Source organism: Drosophila willistoni (assembly GCF_018902025.1).
Source record: "Drosophila willistoni isolate 14030-0811.24 chromosome XR unlocalized genomic scaffold, UCI_dwil_1.1 Seg105, whole genome shotgun sequence".
Taxonomy (NCBI): Eukaryota; Metazoa; Arthropoda; class Insecta; order Diptera; family Drosophilidae; genus Drosophila; species Drosophila willistoni.
In genome coordinates this window covers 2,059,258-2,078,617 of record NW_025814054.1, presented here as the reverse complement: position 1 = coordinate 2,078,617, position 19,360 = coordinate 2,059,258, and the positions used below count along the sequence as shown (strand labels likewise).

The window sequence follows — 19,360 nt, the reverse complement described above, 5'->3', positions numbered from 1 at the left end:
ATTAAATTATGATTATTTTACATTAGGACATTTATTTATTAACGAATGGAGTGAAAAAGAACCGAGTTCCTTTTTTTATTTTCTTTCTACGCACCAAAAACCAAACCAAATGACGAAAAGCACGCCAAAAAAGTTTAAGTATGTTTCGTCTGTCCCGTTTACCGTTGGGTGTTTCTCGGAAATTGCAACGGTAAACTGCTTTTTTCCTTTACTTTACTTCAAATTCTTGAGTTATTATGCAATGGAATTTCATTTGTGTCAGTTTTGTGTGCGTAAATGGGTCATAATGGGTCGTGGCAAGCAAATACCTTTAGAAACGCGACAAATGATAATAAAACTGTACTTAGAGGGTAAAGGTGTATCCGAAATTGGCAGAGTGATTGGCCGACCACCCACTAGTGTTCAATCAATTCTAAAATCTTATGGGCAAACAGCTAGCCTTGAGGTTCAGCCCAGATCAGGCCGACCTTCAAAATTAAGTGCCAGAGATAAGCGACAAATTCTGAGTACTATAAAGAGTGATCCAAAAAAGTCGGCACCAAAAATACAGGAGGACCTATTTCTCACCTCTGGAGTTAGCGTTCATCCGCAAACTGTGCGAAATGTGCTCCACAAGGAAGGGTACAACGCACGAACTCCTCGTAGGAAGCCGTTAATTTCTGAGGTCAATAAGAAAAAACGACTAGAATTCGCTGAAAAGTATGTAAATGAGCCGGATTCTTTTTGGGACTCTGTTATTTGGAGTGATGAGTCCAAATTTAACATTTTTGGGTCGGATGGAGCTCAAAAAGTGTGGCGAAAGCCAAATACTGCTTTACAGCTGAAAAATTTGACTCCAACTGTGAAGCATGGCGGCGGAAATGTCATGGTTTGGGGATGTGTCGCCACGAGTGGTGCTGGAAAATTAGTATTTATAGATACTAAAATGGACAAACATCATTATCTAGGAATTTTGAAGGCCAATCTCAAGGAGAGCGCGACTCAGCTCCATTTAAGTGAGGGTGCATATTATTTTCAGCAAGATAATGACCCCAAACATACGTCGTATCTTGTAAAGGAATGGTTGCTTTACAATACCAAGCAATTGCACACTCCCCCACAATCACCAGACCTCAATCCTATTGAGCATATCTGGAATTTGTTGGATAAGAGGATACGAAAGCACCAAATATCCTCCAAAGCTACCCTTTCGTCGGTTTTGCGTTCCGAGTGGGAGAAAATTGTCGAAAATGACACCAAACCGTTAGTACGGAGTATGCATCGACGTCTGCTAGCAGTAATTGCTGCAAAAGGAGGCCCAACTAAGTATTAAGATATATTAAGCTACGTTTTTTTAAGTTTACTTAAACTTTTTTGGTTCGATTTTTTTGTTTATTTTTATGAATTTGCTTTTTTTTTTTTGTTCTGTATGTTAAAATGGATTAACCTCAAGACTTTTATGTTGCCAAATATTGAATAAATTATATCTTAGCACATTCATTTTCATTTCATTTCAATTACTTTTGTTTTAGCCCTATTTCATCAAAATTTGTCAAAAAATCTTCTTTTACTTAAACTTTTTTTGCTGACTGTACATACATAAGTCTCTTTAGTTTTAATTCCTTGTGCTTTGTTCATTGTCCATGCTAAATGTCATTTTACATCTCTTTCTCGTTCTCGTTCTCTTTCTCTCTCTTTCTCACTTTGCTCTTTCGTTTCGCTCTGATTCATTTTGTGCGTCTGTTTTTTTTTTGTTTTGTTTTTGTTGTTGTATGTTGTCGTTCATGTTTGTATTTCTTGTTTTTCTTCCTTATGTTTTTGTTTTGATTCACGCTCGTTCGTTCGTTCGTTCGTTTGGTTGGTTGGTTAATTGGTATTATTGCTGTGACTGCCACGCCTACACGCTGCGCCCTCATTTTGCCTAATCGTACCGCATCCACCAAACTGTAACTGCACCAAATTCTTCGATATCGATAAACCATAAATATAAACCAAAGCCTCCCGTGGTGGTTTAGCCCATCGGCAATTGCCCTCAAATGGCAACGGGACCAACAACAGCAATACAAATGGCCTCATCAGCGATCAGCAGCAGCAACTATCGAATGGGAATCTCATGAAACGCAGCAGAAGCAACAGCCGCAGCTCCGACTGCACTCTCGATGACACCGATGACGATGAGGATGATGAGGATGCTCAAGGCTCATCCGTTGCCATAGCTGTCACCTCGGGTGAGATATCATCATCCATTGCAGCAGCAGCAGCAGCAGCGACATCGGGATCTATTGCTGCTGTTTCCGGTTTAAGCCATGAGGCAGCAGCCATCAGTCTATCGAATGGCAATTCTCATCTATTGGCCAATGTTAATAATTTGCTGCAAAGCCATCCCCCAGCCATGGCCAGCCAAGTGGTCATCTCATCAAATGGCCATCTGGGCACTACTACACCAATTCTACTCAATTCCACCTCTTCGGCTTCGTCCAGCTCTTCGAATCAGTCCACAGCACGTGAGGCTCAAATCAATCAACTTTATGCCCAGGTTCACAAGGATCCCAGCAAACAGCAGCAGCAGCAACAACAACAGCAACATCAACAGCAACACCAACAACAGCAGCAGCAGCAACAGCACACTGTCTCTAGCATGTTTAAGAATTCTCTGGGCTCACCAGCGGATAATGGCGGACTCAATGATTTCCATCGTGGCAGCATGACCACCTTTGGTCCAGCGGCTTCCCACAATAGCAGCAATCGTGATCTCAATAGTTCATATGATTCCATATTGGGATCAAATGATAAGTTATCGGAAAATGATCAAGCCGAGAACTGGATGTATCCCAGTCGAAGGCGTGTGGCATCGAATGGTAGCAAATTACCGGGAGTTGGCTCAACATTCACCGATCAGCTGAATCAGGCATTAACTGAACGCGAGAGGTGGGTTTGGACATTCATCATTCATCATATATGTATATATACATATTTATCTATTTGATCTCACTCTCTTTCTCTCTCTCGCTCTGTGTGTGTGTGTGTGTGTTAATTTACAGGCGCCTGGGTGATGGGTCATCTCGTCATTCTAGCGATGATTATACGGAGATCAATAAGAGTCAAAGTGCTGCTGCCATCAATTGTAAGACATTGATCAATGAGATACGCCAGGCGGTAAACGAAGCGCAGCCTAAAGGTGATAAATATACAAATTTCAGAATTATTATTTTCCTCTTCCCCCCCTAACTCCTTCTCTAATTAGATGAAGCTCCCTATTTAGATCGATTCCCCTAGCTCTCCTCACCTACCTCAATCAATCATTATGCCATTTCATACAATACCGATACCGATTTTCTGTACATACGTTTATCTGTTAATATATTGCTAACCAAATAACTTCAATAATATATATATATTTATATATATATGTGTGTGTATACAATATATGAAATATGTATATGTTTCAGTTCCATTTGACATTTGAGCATAACTACATAACCATATATATATCTATCTATCTCTGTATCTCTTTTCATATATCTATCTCTCTTTCTCTGTATTAAATGTGTAATTAAGCCTTGATTCATCTGCAGCCCAGTTTTAACGTTATGAAAAATCATTAATTTAGAAAATAAATATATATACAACAAATTGTACTAACCTCAGTTCTTCTATCTATTCTTTCTCTCTCTCTGTCTCTCTGTCGCGCGCGCTTGCTTTATCTTTATCTAAACGCGTTCTATCTGTTGTCTCCATTTTTGAACTAATGAACCAAAAACAAAAAAAAAACACAAACACACACACGAAAAAATAGTTAAACAAGTTGTACCCCAATCCCTTTCACCGCCCGGCACAGTGCCCTGGCAGCAGCAACATCTACAGCAGCAGCAACAGCAACAACAACAGCAGCAACAACAGTCACAATCGGCCCATGCCACTGGTCCACCATCACCCACCAGCATGTCATCGGGTTGCTCCTCTCCGGGCTATTCGCCCAGTCGTACATTGGATCTCTCCGGCTCGAGTTCAAGCTTTTCAGATCGCAAAGCAGCCGCAGCTGGTTACAATTACAAGGGAGGCCCGGTCCATGAATGGACCAAAGAGCAGGTGAGTCTTGAATGGATAAAAATTCTGCTTAAGATTAGAAACTGAGACTTCCTATTCTGGTTTAATCGAAAGGTCGGCCATTGGCTAATGGGCATTGAGCTGGAGCGTTATATACCTGTCTTTAAGGAGCATAATGTTGAGGGTGGAGCTCTGTTAACATTGGACTCGAAGGATTTCAAAACGCTGGGCGTCGGCGGTGATGATAAGCATCGACTGAAGAAGCGTCTAAAGGATTTGAAGGCCAGCATTGAGAAGGAGCGCAAGGATATGGAGAGAGAGCGACGGGAACGTGAGAAGGCCATACGCAAGGCCGAAAAGAAGGCGGCCAAAAAGAAGTAGAATTAGTAGATGAATTTTAGTTATCTAAGCAGTAGCCAAAAACCAAAATTAATACGCAGTATATTGTAGTAACACACCCAACCCATACACACACACACACACACATACATACATACATACGGTTATAAGAAACCCTATTTATATATAAATATATATAAACAAATATATATACCCCCTTTTTTTTGGAAATACATACACACACACACACACACACACACACACGAAACACACACACACGAAACACACATATAAGCATATATTAAATATACATATATATAAATACGTACTATACATTTTAATCTAAAATTAATCCTAAGAATTAAGCATAAAAAGCAGCAAGCAGAAAAGGCAAACAAAAAATAAACAACAGAAAAGAAGTTGGCTATTAAAAAAAAAAAAGGAAAAACAGAAACAAAGAAATGGCAAATGCATTAAAGCAACAACAACAACAAAAATAAAAACCGTGCAACAACCAACAAACAAACAACCAACCAACCCAAATTAACCAAATTAACAAAAACAACCAAGAAGTTAAGCAAAAGAAACTTAAATGAAACTATTAACAACAAATACACAAAAAAAAAAAAAAAAAACTGGCGTTGGACTGACTGATTTTTATGATTAATTTTAAAACAAAACAAAAAAGAAAGAAAAACAAAAACAAAAAACACACACACAACAAAGAAACTAACAAGAGAGACAAGCAAAACAAATGAAGGGACTTTCCTTTTATTTTTTCAAAATAGAAATCTAATCTAAACTTTTTTTTTTTTTGGTTGTTCATTCGGAATGAATTTTGAAATGAAACCAAAACAAAACTCTTAAGGAAAACTCAATGAACAGACTTGAAATAATAATGGTATAGCAGCTGCTTCAGTATATATATATATATAACTAATATGAGATACCAACATAAGTTAAAGCCCCAAGTAGAGCAAGTAAAATATCTCGTTTTAGTTGTATGTCCCGTCTTCGTCTCTATTTTGTCCTTTTTTTTTTTTTGTTCGTCTTCTATGTATGTATTCTTTGTGCGTCTAACTTTTGGTTAATCTGTGTAATTTTAATGACTAGCCTATATTATATATATATAAATATATTATTCGATTCTAGATATACTTACTTACCTATATGATATGATACATACATGTATGTAATGTGTATTAGTAATTTGTCAAGACATCCCCATCTATATATATAAATATAAATATATATATATATATTGTGTGTGTATGTGTATAATCATCTAAAATATGTATAATCCCCCTTCACACAAAACGAAAAAAACAAAACCCACAACAAACAATTTAATGCTAAAGTATTGTATTTGTATTTGTATGCTACAACAACAACAAGAAGAAAATAATATTATTATTAACATTAACAATGACATTTAAGTACTTAAGTAGAAAACAAACCTAATCATTTCTGCATTGCTCTGAATCAAGTGGAAAAGGGAGTGAAAAGGGAAAAGCTGACAGAAATATAATTCAAAACAATAACTGCTTAAACACAACTAAAAGAAAGTTGAAACAAAGTCTAAAATTAGTTCATTTAAATTGTTTTTGTGATTCATTCAAATGGCTAACTCTAATGTTCTGTCTAGTCTGTCCACTTCACTTGTTCAGAGCAGCTTCTTTCGAACCCCCCAACAAATCCTCAGCCAAGTTAACACAAAAACATGTCCAGAAAACATTCAATGCTGAAGAAAAGAAAAAGAGGAAATTGATTTCACTATAATTAACACAAGATGAACGTTTTCTGTTCATTATATTCGTTGCTTACTGTGCGAATTGAACAACAACAGAAAATGAATGAATGATGACTGTGGTGTGACTGTACCTTTATTTATATATCTATTCATTCATGTGTAATCTTTAGTTTAATTGTTTATAATTTTCACATTGTGTATTTTGTATTTTGCAATCATTTGATTTACTTTGTATCATATATATATGTATATAAGCTATCATTTTATTTATGTTTTATCTTAGGCAATTATTACTTCTTTTTTTTTCTATTTATCTGATAAATATATAAAAAATACATATGTTGCAATAAATTTTTACATTATACATTGACAACAATTGCCACAAAATGCCATAAACAACTTATAATTTATGAAGTAACAAAAACAAAAATTTAGTAACTAGATTTCACAATTTTTAATTAAAATACAAAACAAAAAACATAAGATAACAAGAGAAAAAGGAAGAAAGAAAAAAAAAAAAAACCAAAAGAATTAGCATATATAATGATTAATAATACTTAACCAACATATTTATAAATACGAAATACTCTTTCTCTCTGTCTATCTCTCTCTCTCTTTCTGTGAATTTTTCTAACAAACTAGCTCTCTCTCTCTTTATCTCTCTCTGTCTCTGTCTCACTCTGTCTATCTCTCTGTAACTGTCTCAAAAATATTCTTTCTGTCTACTCTAGTTTGACTTTTAAGACAACCCGGTCGTGGCCAAGAAGTGGACACACTAACCATGTGACCACAAATCGAGCCCAATGTCCGGCAGCGCATATTCACCGCATGTGCATTAGTCACTCGTCTCGTTGCAAGTCCTTAATATAGCTTTTGAAAAGCTCGCCTCTAAATAGTGCCACAAAAAAAGAAAAAAAAAAACAAAAAAAAAAACCAAAAAGAAAAAAAACCAAAAAAACAAAAAAAAAGTACTACACAGATTTAAAAAAGAAAACCAAACCGTTAAAACACACACAAAACAAAACAAAAAAACAGAAATGACGACAGCCAAAAACATAAACAGCAAAAGTAAATGAAATTAAATGGATAGTCTAACTAGTTAGTTAGGGAGTTACCTGTGGTCCAAGGAGTAACCATCCTCGTGCCCGTGTGTGCTTATTTCGTTCTTCAATCAATTCACAAACTTTTGTAATGAGAATTCTCAATTCATGAGATATTGATTGAGGTTTCCTTCAGTTAATAGATGATCTCTTAACGACCCACAGCGAAAGCCTTTTAACTTGGCCACTTCCCTCCAATCAACTTGGCGAAGCCCTCTCATCGCTCCAGTGCAAGTGCCACGTGCCAAATGAGGGGTAAAGGGAGGAGGAGGATGAGTGTGAGATCGTTTTGATACCGAAAAAAAACCTGAATATCATGAAACGGAAGCGCCACGCGTAACTCCCCAAAAAAAAAATTAAAAAGCAAAAACAACAACTAGCGGCATCACCAACACCAGCAACAACAACAACAACAACAACAGCTCCATTAAACAACAACAAAACCAGAACAACAACAACAACGACAGCAAGAACAAGAAATCGGATTGAATATAATACTTACATAATATATTGTTATTTTTGACAAATGTTTTTCATTTCATATATTATATGATTTTTATTTTTGGGTAATTGTTTGTAAACGATTTTTACATCATATTTAAAACAAAACAAAAATTACAAAAAAAAAAAAAAAAAAAAACAACCACAACAACAACAAAAACCAAATCGACGATCAAGAAGAATGCTTATAATTAAAAACAAATCAAAACAACAACAAAAGAAAACCAGTTGAGAAAACAAACTAAAAGAAGAAGCACATTGGAAAATTTAAGCTTTTCGATTAGAAGCAATTAAAAAAAAGATAAAAAAACATAATCAATTTAAAAACACATACACACATTCGTGCCTTTTTCATTGCGAAAAACCGTCCCACAAAAAAAAAAACGAAGAAAAACCAAAATGAAAACCAAAATGTCCCTGTGAGAAAACAGAATAGGATTTTCCGTCGAGAATGTGTTGAATTTGTCTTGGGGTAAGGGAAAAAGGCAGAAGATCAGCTTTTTATACCCTTCCCACCCAACAACCCCCCAACCCGTCTCCTTCCCCGCATCCCAGGTTCTGCCCACAACATTTATAAAAAAAAAAAACAACCCTAACAAGTTTTTTTTTTTTTTTTTACTTTATCATAAATATCAAGAATTAAATACCAGAAAGAAAAATTTTATAACCCGCAATTGCCTTAAAAAAATATTAAACAAAAAAAAAACCAAAAACTATAAATATATAAAGTAAATAAATAAATTATATTACCCATTAGACATTTATTCATTTAGTTTTCCAATTTTATGGCTTGTCATTTGAATTTCGTTAACAAAATATTTTATTAGTGTCTCTGCGAAAAAAACCGAAAAAAAACTTTTTTTCACTCTTAACAAAAGTTGAATGGATTTTGTGGCAAAAACGTCAAATGTCATTTATTTAATTATATACATTTTTAGTTTTATTTACAATTTACTTAACTATTTTTCACTTGGTATATCATTCATTTAAAACGTTTCTCTGAATGGATTCCCTTTCAATTTCACGTGGCTGAAGTTTTCCTGGATTTGTTCTTAGTTCATTCAAATTTAATGAAATCAATCGATATCAATGCAAGTAAATAAAATGCTATATAGATATTAGTAAACACAATTCAATGTTCACCCTCTATCTATCTATCTCTCTCTCAATCAATCATTCAATCAATCACACACAAATCATCATCATTAAACACACAAAAATACTACACATAAAAAGTCAATGCAAAACAATTTGAAAACAATTCTTACAAATAAAATCATTGAAAATAATAAGCCAATACACCCAAAACAAAAAAAACTAAACTAATGAATTATATTCCAAAATAAACGTAAAATTTAAATGCAAAACAAAAAAATATATATACCTAGTAGTTTTTTTTCTTGAATTTCTTTCTTCTCTTTGCAGATTACTTAAAGTTTTAAATCAGAATCATTTTTTTTTGGTCTGAAATTTAGTAGGACTAAAATAGAATCTCTTTAAAACTATATATGTATGTTCATTTGAAATATTTTGGATATTTTCTTCACACAGTGGTGATTACGAATTTAAACCTTTATTTTTGACTTTAGTTCTGATTTTCTCGGCTCCCAAGCAACTCAATGAAGAAATTTTTTCAGTAACTTGGTTATTTATTCAGATTATGAACCGTAAATGTTGTCATCGCAACTCATTTACACAAACAAATCTAACTTTTCGTCTGGCCAAATATTTAAGACGTTTTTGTTAAATTATATATTAGAATTACACGTACTATAAACTCTTTGAAGAAGTTGTAGATTCTACAAGATAAAATAAACTGATATTTCATTTGGCTCCAACATTCGATTTGGAGCCAATTGAAATTTTGTGATTTGTATGTTTTAAATTAATTTTTTTGTTATTTGGGCGAGAACGTTTTACGACACTAATTTATACTAAAGTTCTTTAGTCCTTGAACTACAAAAGAAATTGAATTAAATTCTCCGTTGAATTGCACTTTTTTTTTATTAGAAACTTAAGAAAACCTTAAATAGTTTTTATATTTTATACTTTTTTAAAGATTTTGGCTCAAAAGGTAGTTTAATACATTTTAGCAACAATCGAGTCAAAAATTGATTTTTCATTTCGATTTTTATTGATCCACACATTCAGTAAGAAAGAATTTCTTACCTAAAATTTGGCTTAAATTACGAAATATAAAGGAGAATGGGCAAAAGATGTTAATAACAGGCTTTACAGTATAATTTAGAGTAAACATTTACATAATAACTTTTTGGCAAGAGTTTAAAGAAATTACTTTTTTACTCCATAATATACAAACACTTTGTGTAGATTTTTTTTGTAACTAAGACTTCACAAAGACAATCCGTTAATACAACATCAAACTATTGATTTGAAATAATTTATTTATTTATAATGTGTTTGGCCAGTATTTGTAAATTAAAGTCAATCTTCTAATAGCTATAGCAACTAGGCCATAAGCTTAGAAATAATAGAAGTAATAATTTTCAACAATTTTAAAATTAAAGTTAAGTTAAGTTAAATTTTAAATATATTTTACAGAATTTTTCGACTTTATGCCACTTAATATACAAAATCTAGCCCAATATGCAGCGGTCGATATTAGAGATTTAAGCCGAGTATTAATAGGTATTTAAGGGGGATTTTTCAATTTATATTTTTTTCATGTGGTTCATTCCAATTCTCATTATCAGTATTTTCATTCGGATTTGTATCTGTAGCACGTTGCGCGACAATCGCAGAGGGACGGACGGATGGATGGATGGACGGACGGACAACGCATTGTTTACGCACACACACACACACACACTTTTGTGTCGGCAATCATAATGAGTTTGTTGTACTAATACAACGCAGGCGCAACTTGACCTCTTCTCTTGCGTTTCGTTTGTTTTGCTTCTTTTGCTTTTCTTTTTTTTTTCTGAGGTTTTTGTTTTTGGAGATGTCATTTAAGAGATATAATGAGCAACTCTCGAAACTTCTTTTACTCTACATCTAATGTAAACTGAATGGAAATTTTCGTTTGTGTTTTGAGCCTCTTTGGCTCGCTTATCATGTGTGGGAATTTTCCACTTTTTCCCTCAAGACGAGGTCAGTTTTCAATTGAACCAAGTGTGTAGAAAAATGCAGTATGTAATGTATTTAGTAAATTTCTAGTTAATTTTACTATTAGTTAGCTATATTTATATAAATTTTGTTTTTGTCAATGTCTAGACATGATTTTTCAATCAAATGTTTGTAAAGTTAAGAAAAAAGGAAAGCAACGCCATATGTATATAGAAGTTCGATCTGGTTCAGTGTTTTGCACGTCATGCTGATTAGGGTTATGTATAGCAATATTTTTCTATATTTTCAGACATTTAATCAAAATGTAGTGACCCTTTGGGGGCGGAGTAGGTGTTTATTAAGGTATAAATTGCCATATCATTTCGTGTAATGGTTGCAGTATCTGTTCCAATTAATATTTCTATATACATACATAATATGCACATACTTTCTTTTCAAGTAAAGTAATAAACTTGTTTACCCGACAGCTCAACAATGCGGTTCAATGCAAATTTTTACCCCACACGAACTGGAACTGGAAGAGCGAACGTCAGATTAGTGATAACGCCGATGGCTTCTTATCAATGCAATTCATTGGAAATGCATTTCAATGGAAATTGAAAGACATGCGTCAGAGATTGATTTGTTTTTCAATTGAAAATATTTATTGTTCCCGTTTTACTCCTTTAGCTAAACGTAAAATATATAGAACATATTTTTATCCATTCAGAATAGAGAATCAATCCCTTTAGGGAATTTTTTTGGTTTAGTTGCTAGGTGATTCAATATTTCAAACTGATTGCATACTACGACCAGTGAGTGAGTGCATTGCATTATCTCTAGTCTAATCTCATTCGGAAACTGATTGAATTCCGAATCAAAAGTATATCTTCTTGCCAAAAGGCTCCCTAGAAACTGTAAAATTTTCCGCCTAGTTTAATCTGTGAGCACAAATGCGAGTGATAAGAGCTCAGTTAAAGGTTAAATGAATAAGCAAAAATCTATAAAAATAATAAAATTATTATAAACAAAATGTTGAACTCAGCTTGTGGCATATTTTTTTTGTTTGTTTAAAAATAACTCGCCAAATCAGAAACTGATGAGACAAATGTTTGACTTAAAAATTTGTAAAAATCACATTTCTCTCAGTGTTTCTGATTGCTTTATCATACGTACATATATATAGTAATAATAATGGACAAGCCTTTTTCTGTGCATTTGGTTAGCCATAAACATATACACTATATACATATGTATTATTATGGTACTTGTAATCTTGCCTAACAATTCGATAAGGCAAAGAAATTTGCCGGTCATAAGAACAGCTGTTTTTTTCTTTCAAAAACCCCCGCCCCCAGCAAGGTTTATAGAGTGGGTAATAAGTCTTGTTTACTGTTTGGTCTAGAAATGAATACGATTTATTCAATTAACTGAGTTAGGAGCAACGATTCCGGCTACAGAATATATATATATATATATATATATATATATTTTTTATATATAACAATTTCAAATTGAATTGTGAACAATAGGCAAAAAGTCAGCCGAGGCAGCAGCAGCAGCAGCAGCAACAAGAATCGTCGGCAGAGACAGCGGCTACATAACCAACGTTGCGCCGGCAGCGACTGAGGCTGAGACCGAGACTGAGACTGAGGGCCGTGCCGTGCGGGCTGCTGCTCGTGCTTCGTTTATAAGCCGTCAAGCGGTCATACGACGCTGTTCACTTATCATCCGGACATTGAAGAGGCAACACAAGGAGCTAAACACAAAAAAGAAAAAAAAAAACATCCATCTCTATTCGAAACGTAAACATATCGAGTCAGGAAAAATCTAACAAGATTACAAAAGACATTATTCAGGCAACATTCCAGTTTTTAAATTGAATTTATCGTCAACCCCGTGAAAGTTAATCAGCGCAAACAACCGCACACACAATTTACATAACCAGAAGAGGCATCGACATCGACATCGGCAACGGCATCGGCATCGGCATCATTGGCACAAAGATCGGCGACTCTTATATAATTATACACAGTCTATACTCCTTAGCAAATCATGACGGGTTACAATTCCAATGGCGATGTGGCCACCAGCAATGCCAATGGCCATCAGAACGGACACAACGGGAGCAGCAACAACAATGGCAACAGGCAACTGACAGCCGATTATACAGCCCAAGAGAATCACACGTAAGTTTTGTTCTTGTTCATTGACTTCCATCTGACTCACGCCAATAACTCGTTAACTGCAATCGATTGATTTGTAATAACACCTTAACTTAAAATTGAACCCCTTTAACATTCCATTAAGGCTCTTAACTTGAGGATCTTGAAGTAGTTTTTCAATCGAACAAAAGAAAGAAGACATTATACCGCTTCAAATCAAATTTTAATCAATCAAGTGTTAAAATTCTCAAAAGGCATTTGTTTAAAAACTTGATACCTTGAAAATCTATCATAACTATCTATACAATTGAACTTTTCTTTCGGCGTATAGTTTCAGTATAAGTTTTTTTTTTATTAATACCAAAATGTTTACTTTTTTTGGTAAAGTTTAGTAGTTAATATTGTAGATTAATTAATGAAAGTTTAAAAAAAAGAAAGGACTATGGACTATTCAAATTTGTCTTCTTAAAGTTCATAAAGAAGTTAAGGAGAAACAATTTTAAAGCTCTATAAATTTAGGAAAACAATTTTAAAGTTCCCAATAGTTCTGCATAGTCCTTGGTCCTCAGTTTATATCCAAAAGTTAATATGAAGACGATCGATAGTAGTAGTAGATAGTAGATCAAGTTTAAATTGAAATTAAAGATAAATAAGATCAATTTCAAATGATATCAATTAGAATAGTTAAGAGTTGTTCAATACAAATTGATTTTAGTTAAAAAACAATGTAAATGTGTGTGTGTGTGAATGTGTGTGTGTGCTTGGCCTGACTTTCAAGTGCTACTCTTTTCTGGGTCACTGGCCTATTCTGTCATTCAAAGGGAGGAGTAGAACCTCCAGCACCTGCAACCTCACAACTTTTTCAATGCTCCACCACCAAACACCACCGTCTTCACCTGCTCCACCTGCTCCGCCTGCTCCATCACCCAGCCTCCTTGCACTTGGTTGTTTTGACCTGCTTTTTCTTGCGTTTTGTTTTGGTCTCTTTTTCTATACCAATCGATGGGGCCTTGCGGCTCCTTCTTTTGCTGCGCTCCTCTAATTTTGCTTTACCCTATGCCTTACCCTCCGCTTACCCTCTGCTTACTTGTGATTATTTTTTACAGTGTATTGTAGTAGCTATTGCTTTTTACTTCAACTTGGAGAATGCTTTCAATGCTATTTCTCACATAAATTCTCACAATAAATACACATACAAAACCTTTCGGCTTGGTATCCAAAAAAAAAAAAATAATACAAATTTATATTCCAAATTCAAAAATATTCCAAAAAAATACGTTTGATTTGATTTGCTTTCGTTTACTTCTGATATCGCTGCTTCTGGCCAATTTGTATATATAGAATATATAACCATCACAACAACAACAACAACAACAACAAGAAAATGTGCTCTCGCGATTGTTGCTCAGGTCCAGGCGGTTCAGCCAAATCGGGTAATACCTGCACGGATCGTAAAAATGCCAAAGCTGTCAGTGTCGAGAAGATAATACCAACTCCCCAAAGTTTGCTGTAAGTCACACTCAACCCCAAAAACGACCCCGCCCCACTTTTCAACCCCATATATGTACCTACCTACCTATGGATTTCCCTTATTAGAAAGTTTTTCTGTTTGACATCCAGTTAGCCTTGCTTTTGTTTTCGTTTAGAGAGAACATTCGAAATTTTGGTTTAGTATTATTAGCAAAATTATTTTTGAAAACAAATTAATTTGTCAATCATCATGTGTTCAATCGATTGCTGTTCGAATCCTCGCGGTAAAGCGGGCGAAAAATTGGATCCTTCCAATGCAAGCAATAGACCCATAATACCCACTCCAAACGGCGAACTGTAAGTGATTATTAATATTTTGCCCTTGATCTTCACCGCTGATAGAGAGAAAGAGACGCGAGATTTGTGTGTCTTGTTTTTTTTTTTTTTTTTGTTATTTTGGACAAATATGTGGCCCATCCAGATCTCGCAATGGAAGCTTATCAATAAAATTTGCGTAGCTCATTAAAAAACGAAGAAACAAAATGAAGCAAATCTTCAATTTGCATATATTTAGAATAGGAATGTCTGGCTCAATCCGGTTCGTTTGCTCTTTTCCCTTGGGGTTGATTTGGTTTGTTCACTTTGGCCTAGTTAAAGATCTTTCTGATCATTTTCCCTTGGCCTAGGGCTTGTCTATTAGCGATTGATTTTGTTCTTTTTTTTTTGTGTTTATCTAATCTTCTAACGATATTTAACAATTGGCAATTAACTGATAAGCTTGAAGTGGGTGTGTGTGTGTGTGTGTGTGTGTGTGTGTGTGACGTAAGAGACCACTTCAAACGTGGCGCTGGTCTCCCGTTCCTGTTTCAGTTGGAAACTTGTTTTGTTTCTGTTTTGAAAAACTTGCCAAAAAAAAAACCAAAATCAACTTGCTAAAATCTATTGAAGAACTCGGATAGGTCGCGTGTTCTAAAACGAAAAACGGGTAGCCAATCGAATTTATTAGCCAAATTGTTTCAATTAGTTAAATTTATGCTCAAATGGATTGAGGCGCATAGAGAAGACAACGAGAAGGAAGAGGAGGAGGAGAGTTGTCTTCTGTATATATATTTTACATTTACTTTTATGACGCACTTAATGTCTTGTTTTCGTTTTGTTTTTTGTAATATTGATTACTTATCAGTTGACAACTTGACAAAAACAACTGATGATGATGATGATGATGAAACCGCACGAGAAGATTTCACTGCTCCCCAGCAGCACGTGTGTAAAGTGATGTTACATCTCTCTACTACATTAATACATACTAAAATACTCTGCTTAATTACAGTCAGCAGATAGATAGATAGATAATGTGTGTGTGTGTGTGTCTGTTTGTTTGCTTTGTGGTATTTAAAGGGGCTGTGGGGCCAATCCCCTGCCACCAGTTCAGTTCAAGTTTATGTAATTTAACCTCGAACCAGTTTTGAAACCAATAATTACACAAGCCAACATAGCCAACTGAATTTCTTATGAATTTGCTGCACTTAATCCTTGCGTGAGTGAGTGTCCTTTGCGTGTTGACCTTGGCTTTTATCCTATATAAGCACGTTTATTGCTTTTTAATCCAATAGATCATTGCGAAACTTAATCGATTGCTTAATTATACAAACAGAAAAACCTCTGCCATATATGAAATTTATTATTCCCTTACTGCAGAGTAAATTTACAAGCTGTTAGGGTCTTGGTAATTTCAATTAAAAACCACCTAGAAGGATACTGAAAAAAGAGGGCAATAATATCAAAAGGATAATTCGTAGAAGAAATTGTATTACCTAGAACCTTTAGCTGGCCAGGTAGTGTAACCTTTTTAAAAGGACCTTAAAACTTATATTGCATTTTTCACCTTATTTTATATATTTTACTCAGACCTTCTTTTTGTTGGCCTGTGTCAAAACGGCAGGAGGGAGACAAAAAGACCCACATAGTGTATTTAATTGTAGCTTTAATTCTTGATAAATGTGCAATTTAGACAAACATCTAACAATAACATTGGTTTCTGTCATCGAGCAGCAAAAACAAACGAAAAAAGAATTTTTCCGTTTCGCCGATAAGATGACGATGGTTTCTCACCTGTTTGTGGTCTTCTAGTATCATAAAACCATTATAAAAAAAAAACTCTGTGTTGTTTATTTCTTTATTTACTTTTTGTGGGTGAATTGAATTTGTACTTTCTTTTTTGCAGCAATAACATTAATAGCCAAGAGAAAATCCAATGCTATCTTTCAACCGAAGAACTTAGAGCATTACGCGTAATGAATGAAGACACGTTTGTAGTTCCAAATTTTCAAATTTTTGTTGTTCCTCAGTGTAATTTTAGTTTATAGTGTATATTTCATTAAGTGTGAATCATCATAATTGATTGATAAATTGTTTATAAATTTTACCAAAAGAAGTAAGAGGAGTAGGAGAAGAACGAGAACAAGGAGTAGTAGGTTCTACTCTCTCTCGACTTCTTTATCATCTTGTCGTCAAAAATGTTTATACATATATGTAATTTCTGTATATTATTCATTGTGTGCGTGTGTTTCATCAATACTGATTGATATAAATTCTTTATAAATTTCACCAAAATAAGTAAGAGGAGTATCAGAAGGGTGAGAACGAGAGAGTAGTACCAACTACTCCTAGTTCTCATCTTCTTTATCATCTTGTCGTCAAATACATGTATCTTATTGTATGTGAATCATGAAAACTGATTGATATATTGTGCATAAATATTTGAGATAAAAATTAGCATTTGTTATTGTTTTTTCTCTGTCTTCTGCAAGAGTGAAAGTCAGAGCAAGAGAAGGACGAGAAGTGGTAGTAGTAGTAGGTACTACTCTCTCTCTTTCTGTCTCTATTTCTCTCTCTCGACTTTTTTATCATCTTGTCTACAATATGGTCTTCATATGTACTCCATACGTTCTTTCAACTGGAATGATGAATTTCAGCGGAAAGATTTTGTAACAATTTTCGTTCTTGTGTCTATTTTTATTTCATCTGTGACTAATCCTATTTTTCTCCCATTTATTTAGGTATCCCTATGAGGTTATTCAGGAAATTGCCGATTTCATTGTGAAGGGCTCGAACATGCGTCCCAAGATTGGTATCATTTGCGGATCGGGTCTCGGTTCGTTGGCAGATATCATTCAGGATGCGAAAGTCTTTGAGTATGAGAAAATTCCGAATTTCCCGGTATCAACTGTGGAGGGACACGCCGGTAAATTGGTTGTGGGCAATCTGGAGGGAGCCGTTGTCATGGCCATGCAGGGACGTTTCCATTTCTATGAGGGTTATCCACTGGCCAAATGCTCCATGCCCGTGCGTGTGATGAAATTGTGCGGTGTCGAATATCTATTTGCGACCAATGCCGCTGGTGGCATCAATCCCAAGTACTCGGTGGGCGACATTATGCTAATGCACGATCACGTAAATATGCTTGGATTTGCTGGCAATTCCCCGCTGCAGGGACCCAACGATCCTCGCTTTGGTCCACGTTTCCCCGCACTGGTCAACTCGTACAACAAGGAACTGATTAACAAGGCACTCGAAATTGGCAAGCAGATGGGCATCGAGGCTAATATGCATGTGGGCGTGTATTCTTGCCTAGGTGGACCCACCTATGAGACTATTGCCGAGCTGAAGGCTCTTCGCATGATGGGCGTCGATGCCGTTGGCATGTCCACGGTGCATGAGGTCATCACTGCCCGCCATTGCGACATGAAGGTATTCGCCTTCAGTTTGATCACCAACAAATGTGCCACCGAATACAGCGATAAGAAGGATGACGAGGCTAATCACGACGAAGTCATGGCCGTGGCTAAGAATCGGCAAAAGGCATGCTGCGAGCTAGTTGCACGTCTCATTCGTCAAATTCAAGCATCGTCATAGGCAATCATTTGTCGGGATTCCAGACAAGATTACCACCTACCACGAAGCAGCAAGGATTGAACTCTAAATTTAACTCTAGTTGAAAGTTTAGTCACTTATTTCGTATTTAAGTCATGGCCGGATCACTTCCCAAAATTTACAGTATAAGCAATAATTTTAGATTTTAATTAAATTATAATAAAAATAGGAATAACCCAAACAATTTTTTTTCCAAAGAATTCTTCACAATTCTAATTTGAGTGCAAGCATAAATTTTCATTACGTGACGACGTTGTTCCTGAATACTTAGTTTGGAGAACTGTTGAGAATATTGCACAAAAATATTCTTAATCCTACACTTCGTCTTTCACTGTTTCTCTTACTCCTCTTTTCCCCATCTGCTCCTGAGATATTGCTATACTTTTTTAAAAATAATTTTTGTATTGTCTGCCTAGATGGTATGCTACAAAAAATTTTTATTTCCATTTTTCGGCAGTGGGCAGTGGGCAACGAAAAAAATGTATTTATATTTAGCAGCAAAAGTATACAATTATTTTTATTTTTTAGATGCCATGAGAATTATGAGAATGAAAATCGCTCAACCATTGTTTCCATTACCCACTATTCGTATTTATATATGAAATACCAGGCAATCAGAAATCAATAGTAGGTCGAATATCAATATTTTTAATTGAAATCTCATTGCTTTCGCAAAAACGACTTTTTCTGATATACCAAGCGAACAGAAATCAGCAGTAGGCAGCAACAATCCAGTATGCAAAATATTATGGAATACCAGGCGAACAGGAATTGGCAGTAGGTTGATTAAGGCATTTATTCGAATTTATTTGTCATGTGAAATACCAGGCAATCAGAAATCAATAGTAGGTTGAATAATAATATTTTGAATTGAAATCTCATTGCATTGCCGAGAATGAGATTTACTGATATACCAGGCCAACAGAAATCAGGAGTAGGTAGCAACAATCCAGTATACAAAATATGAAGAGATACCAGGCGAACAGAAAACAGGTGTTGGTTGATTTTCT

General features: G+C 35.0%; 2 protein-coding genes across 15 annotated transcripts in view; both read left to right on the top strand.

Annotated features, from left to right (window-relative positions):
- The window catches only part of LOC6645036, a 68,845-nt gene extending 57,489 nt beyond the window's left edge, over nucleotides 1-11,356 (top strand). For 3 of the 10 annotated variants that reach the window (XM_023177193.2, XM_023177191.2, XM_047011700.1), the window contains 4 exons: nucleotides 1,977-2,907; nucleotides 3,021-3,157; nucleotides 3,776-4,068; nucleotides 4,141-4,510. In XM_023177193.2, coding sequence (XP_023032961.1) covers nucleotides 1,977-2,907; nucleotides 3,021-3,157; nucleotides 3,776-4,068; nucleotides 4,141-4,407 — 1,628 coding nt within the window. In that variant the 3' untranslated portion in view covers nucleotides 4,408-4,510. Of the gene's footprint in view, nucleotides 1-1,976; nucleotides 2,908-3,020; nucleotides 3,158-3,775; nucleotides 4,069-4,140; nucleotides 4,511-11,270 lie in introns of those variants that run through there. The other 7 variants (XM_023177194.2, XM_023177192.2, XM_023177195.2 and 4 more) reach the window with 5 other exon arrangements.
- Nucleotides 11,357-12,524: 1,168 nt separating this feature from the next.
- LOC6645155 (purine nucleoside phosphorylase) lies at nucleotides 12,525-18,534 on the top strand. 5 transcript variants are annotated; one of them, XM_002067798.3, is made up of 3 exons: nucleotides 12,525-12,971; nucleotides 16,642-16,725; nucleotides 17,477-18,534. In XM_002067798.3, exons 1-3 carry the CDS (start codon nucleotides 12,838-12,840, stop codon nucleotides 18,330-18,332), a joined length of 1,074 nt encoding a protein of 357 aa, XP_002067834.2. In that variant the 5' UTR covers nucleotides 12,525-12,837; the 3' UTR covers nucleotides 18,333-18,534. The 5 variants fall into 5 exon arrangements, with proteins under 5 accessions (XP_002067834.2, XP_023032956.1, XP_015033346.1 ...); XM_015177860.3 differs by lacking the exon at nucleotides 12,525-12,971 and adding an exon at nucleotides 14,200-14,456; XM_023177188.2 differs by lacking the exon at nucleotides 16,642-16,725 and having other exon boundaries at nucleotides 12,527-12,971.
- Nucleotides 18,535-19,360: the final 826 nt, after the last annotated feature.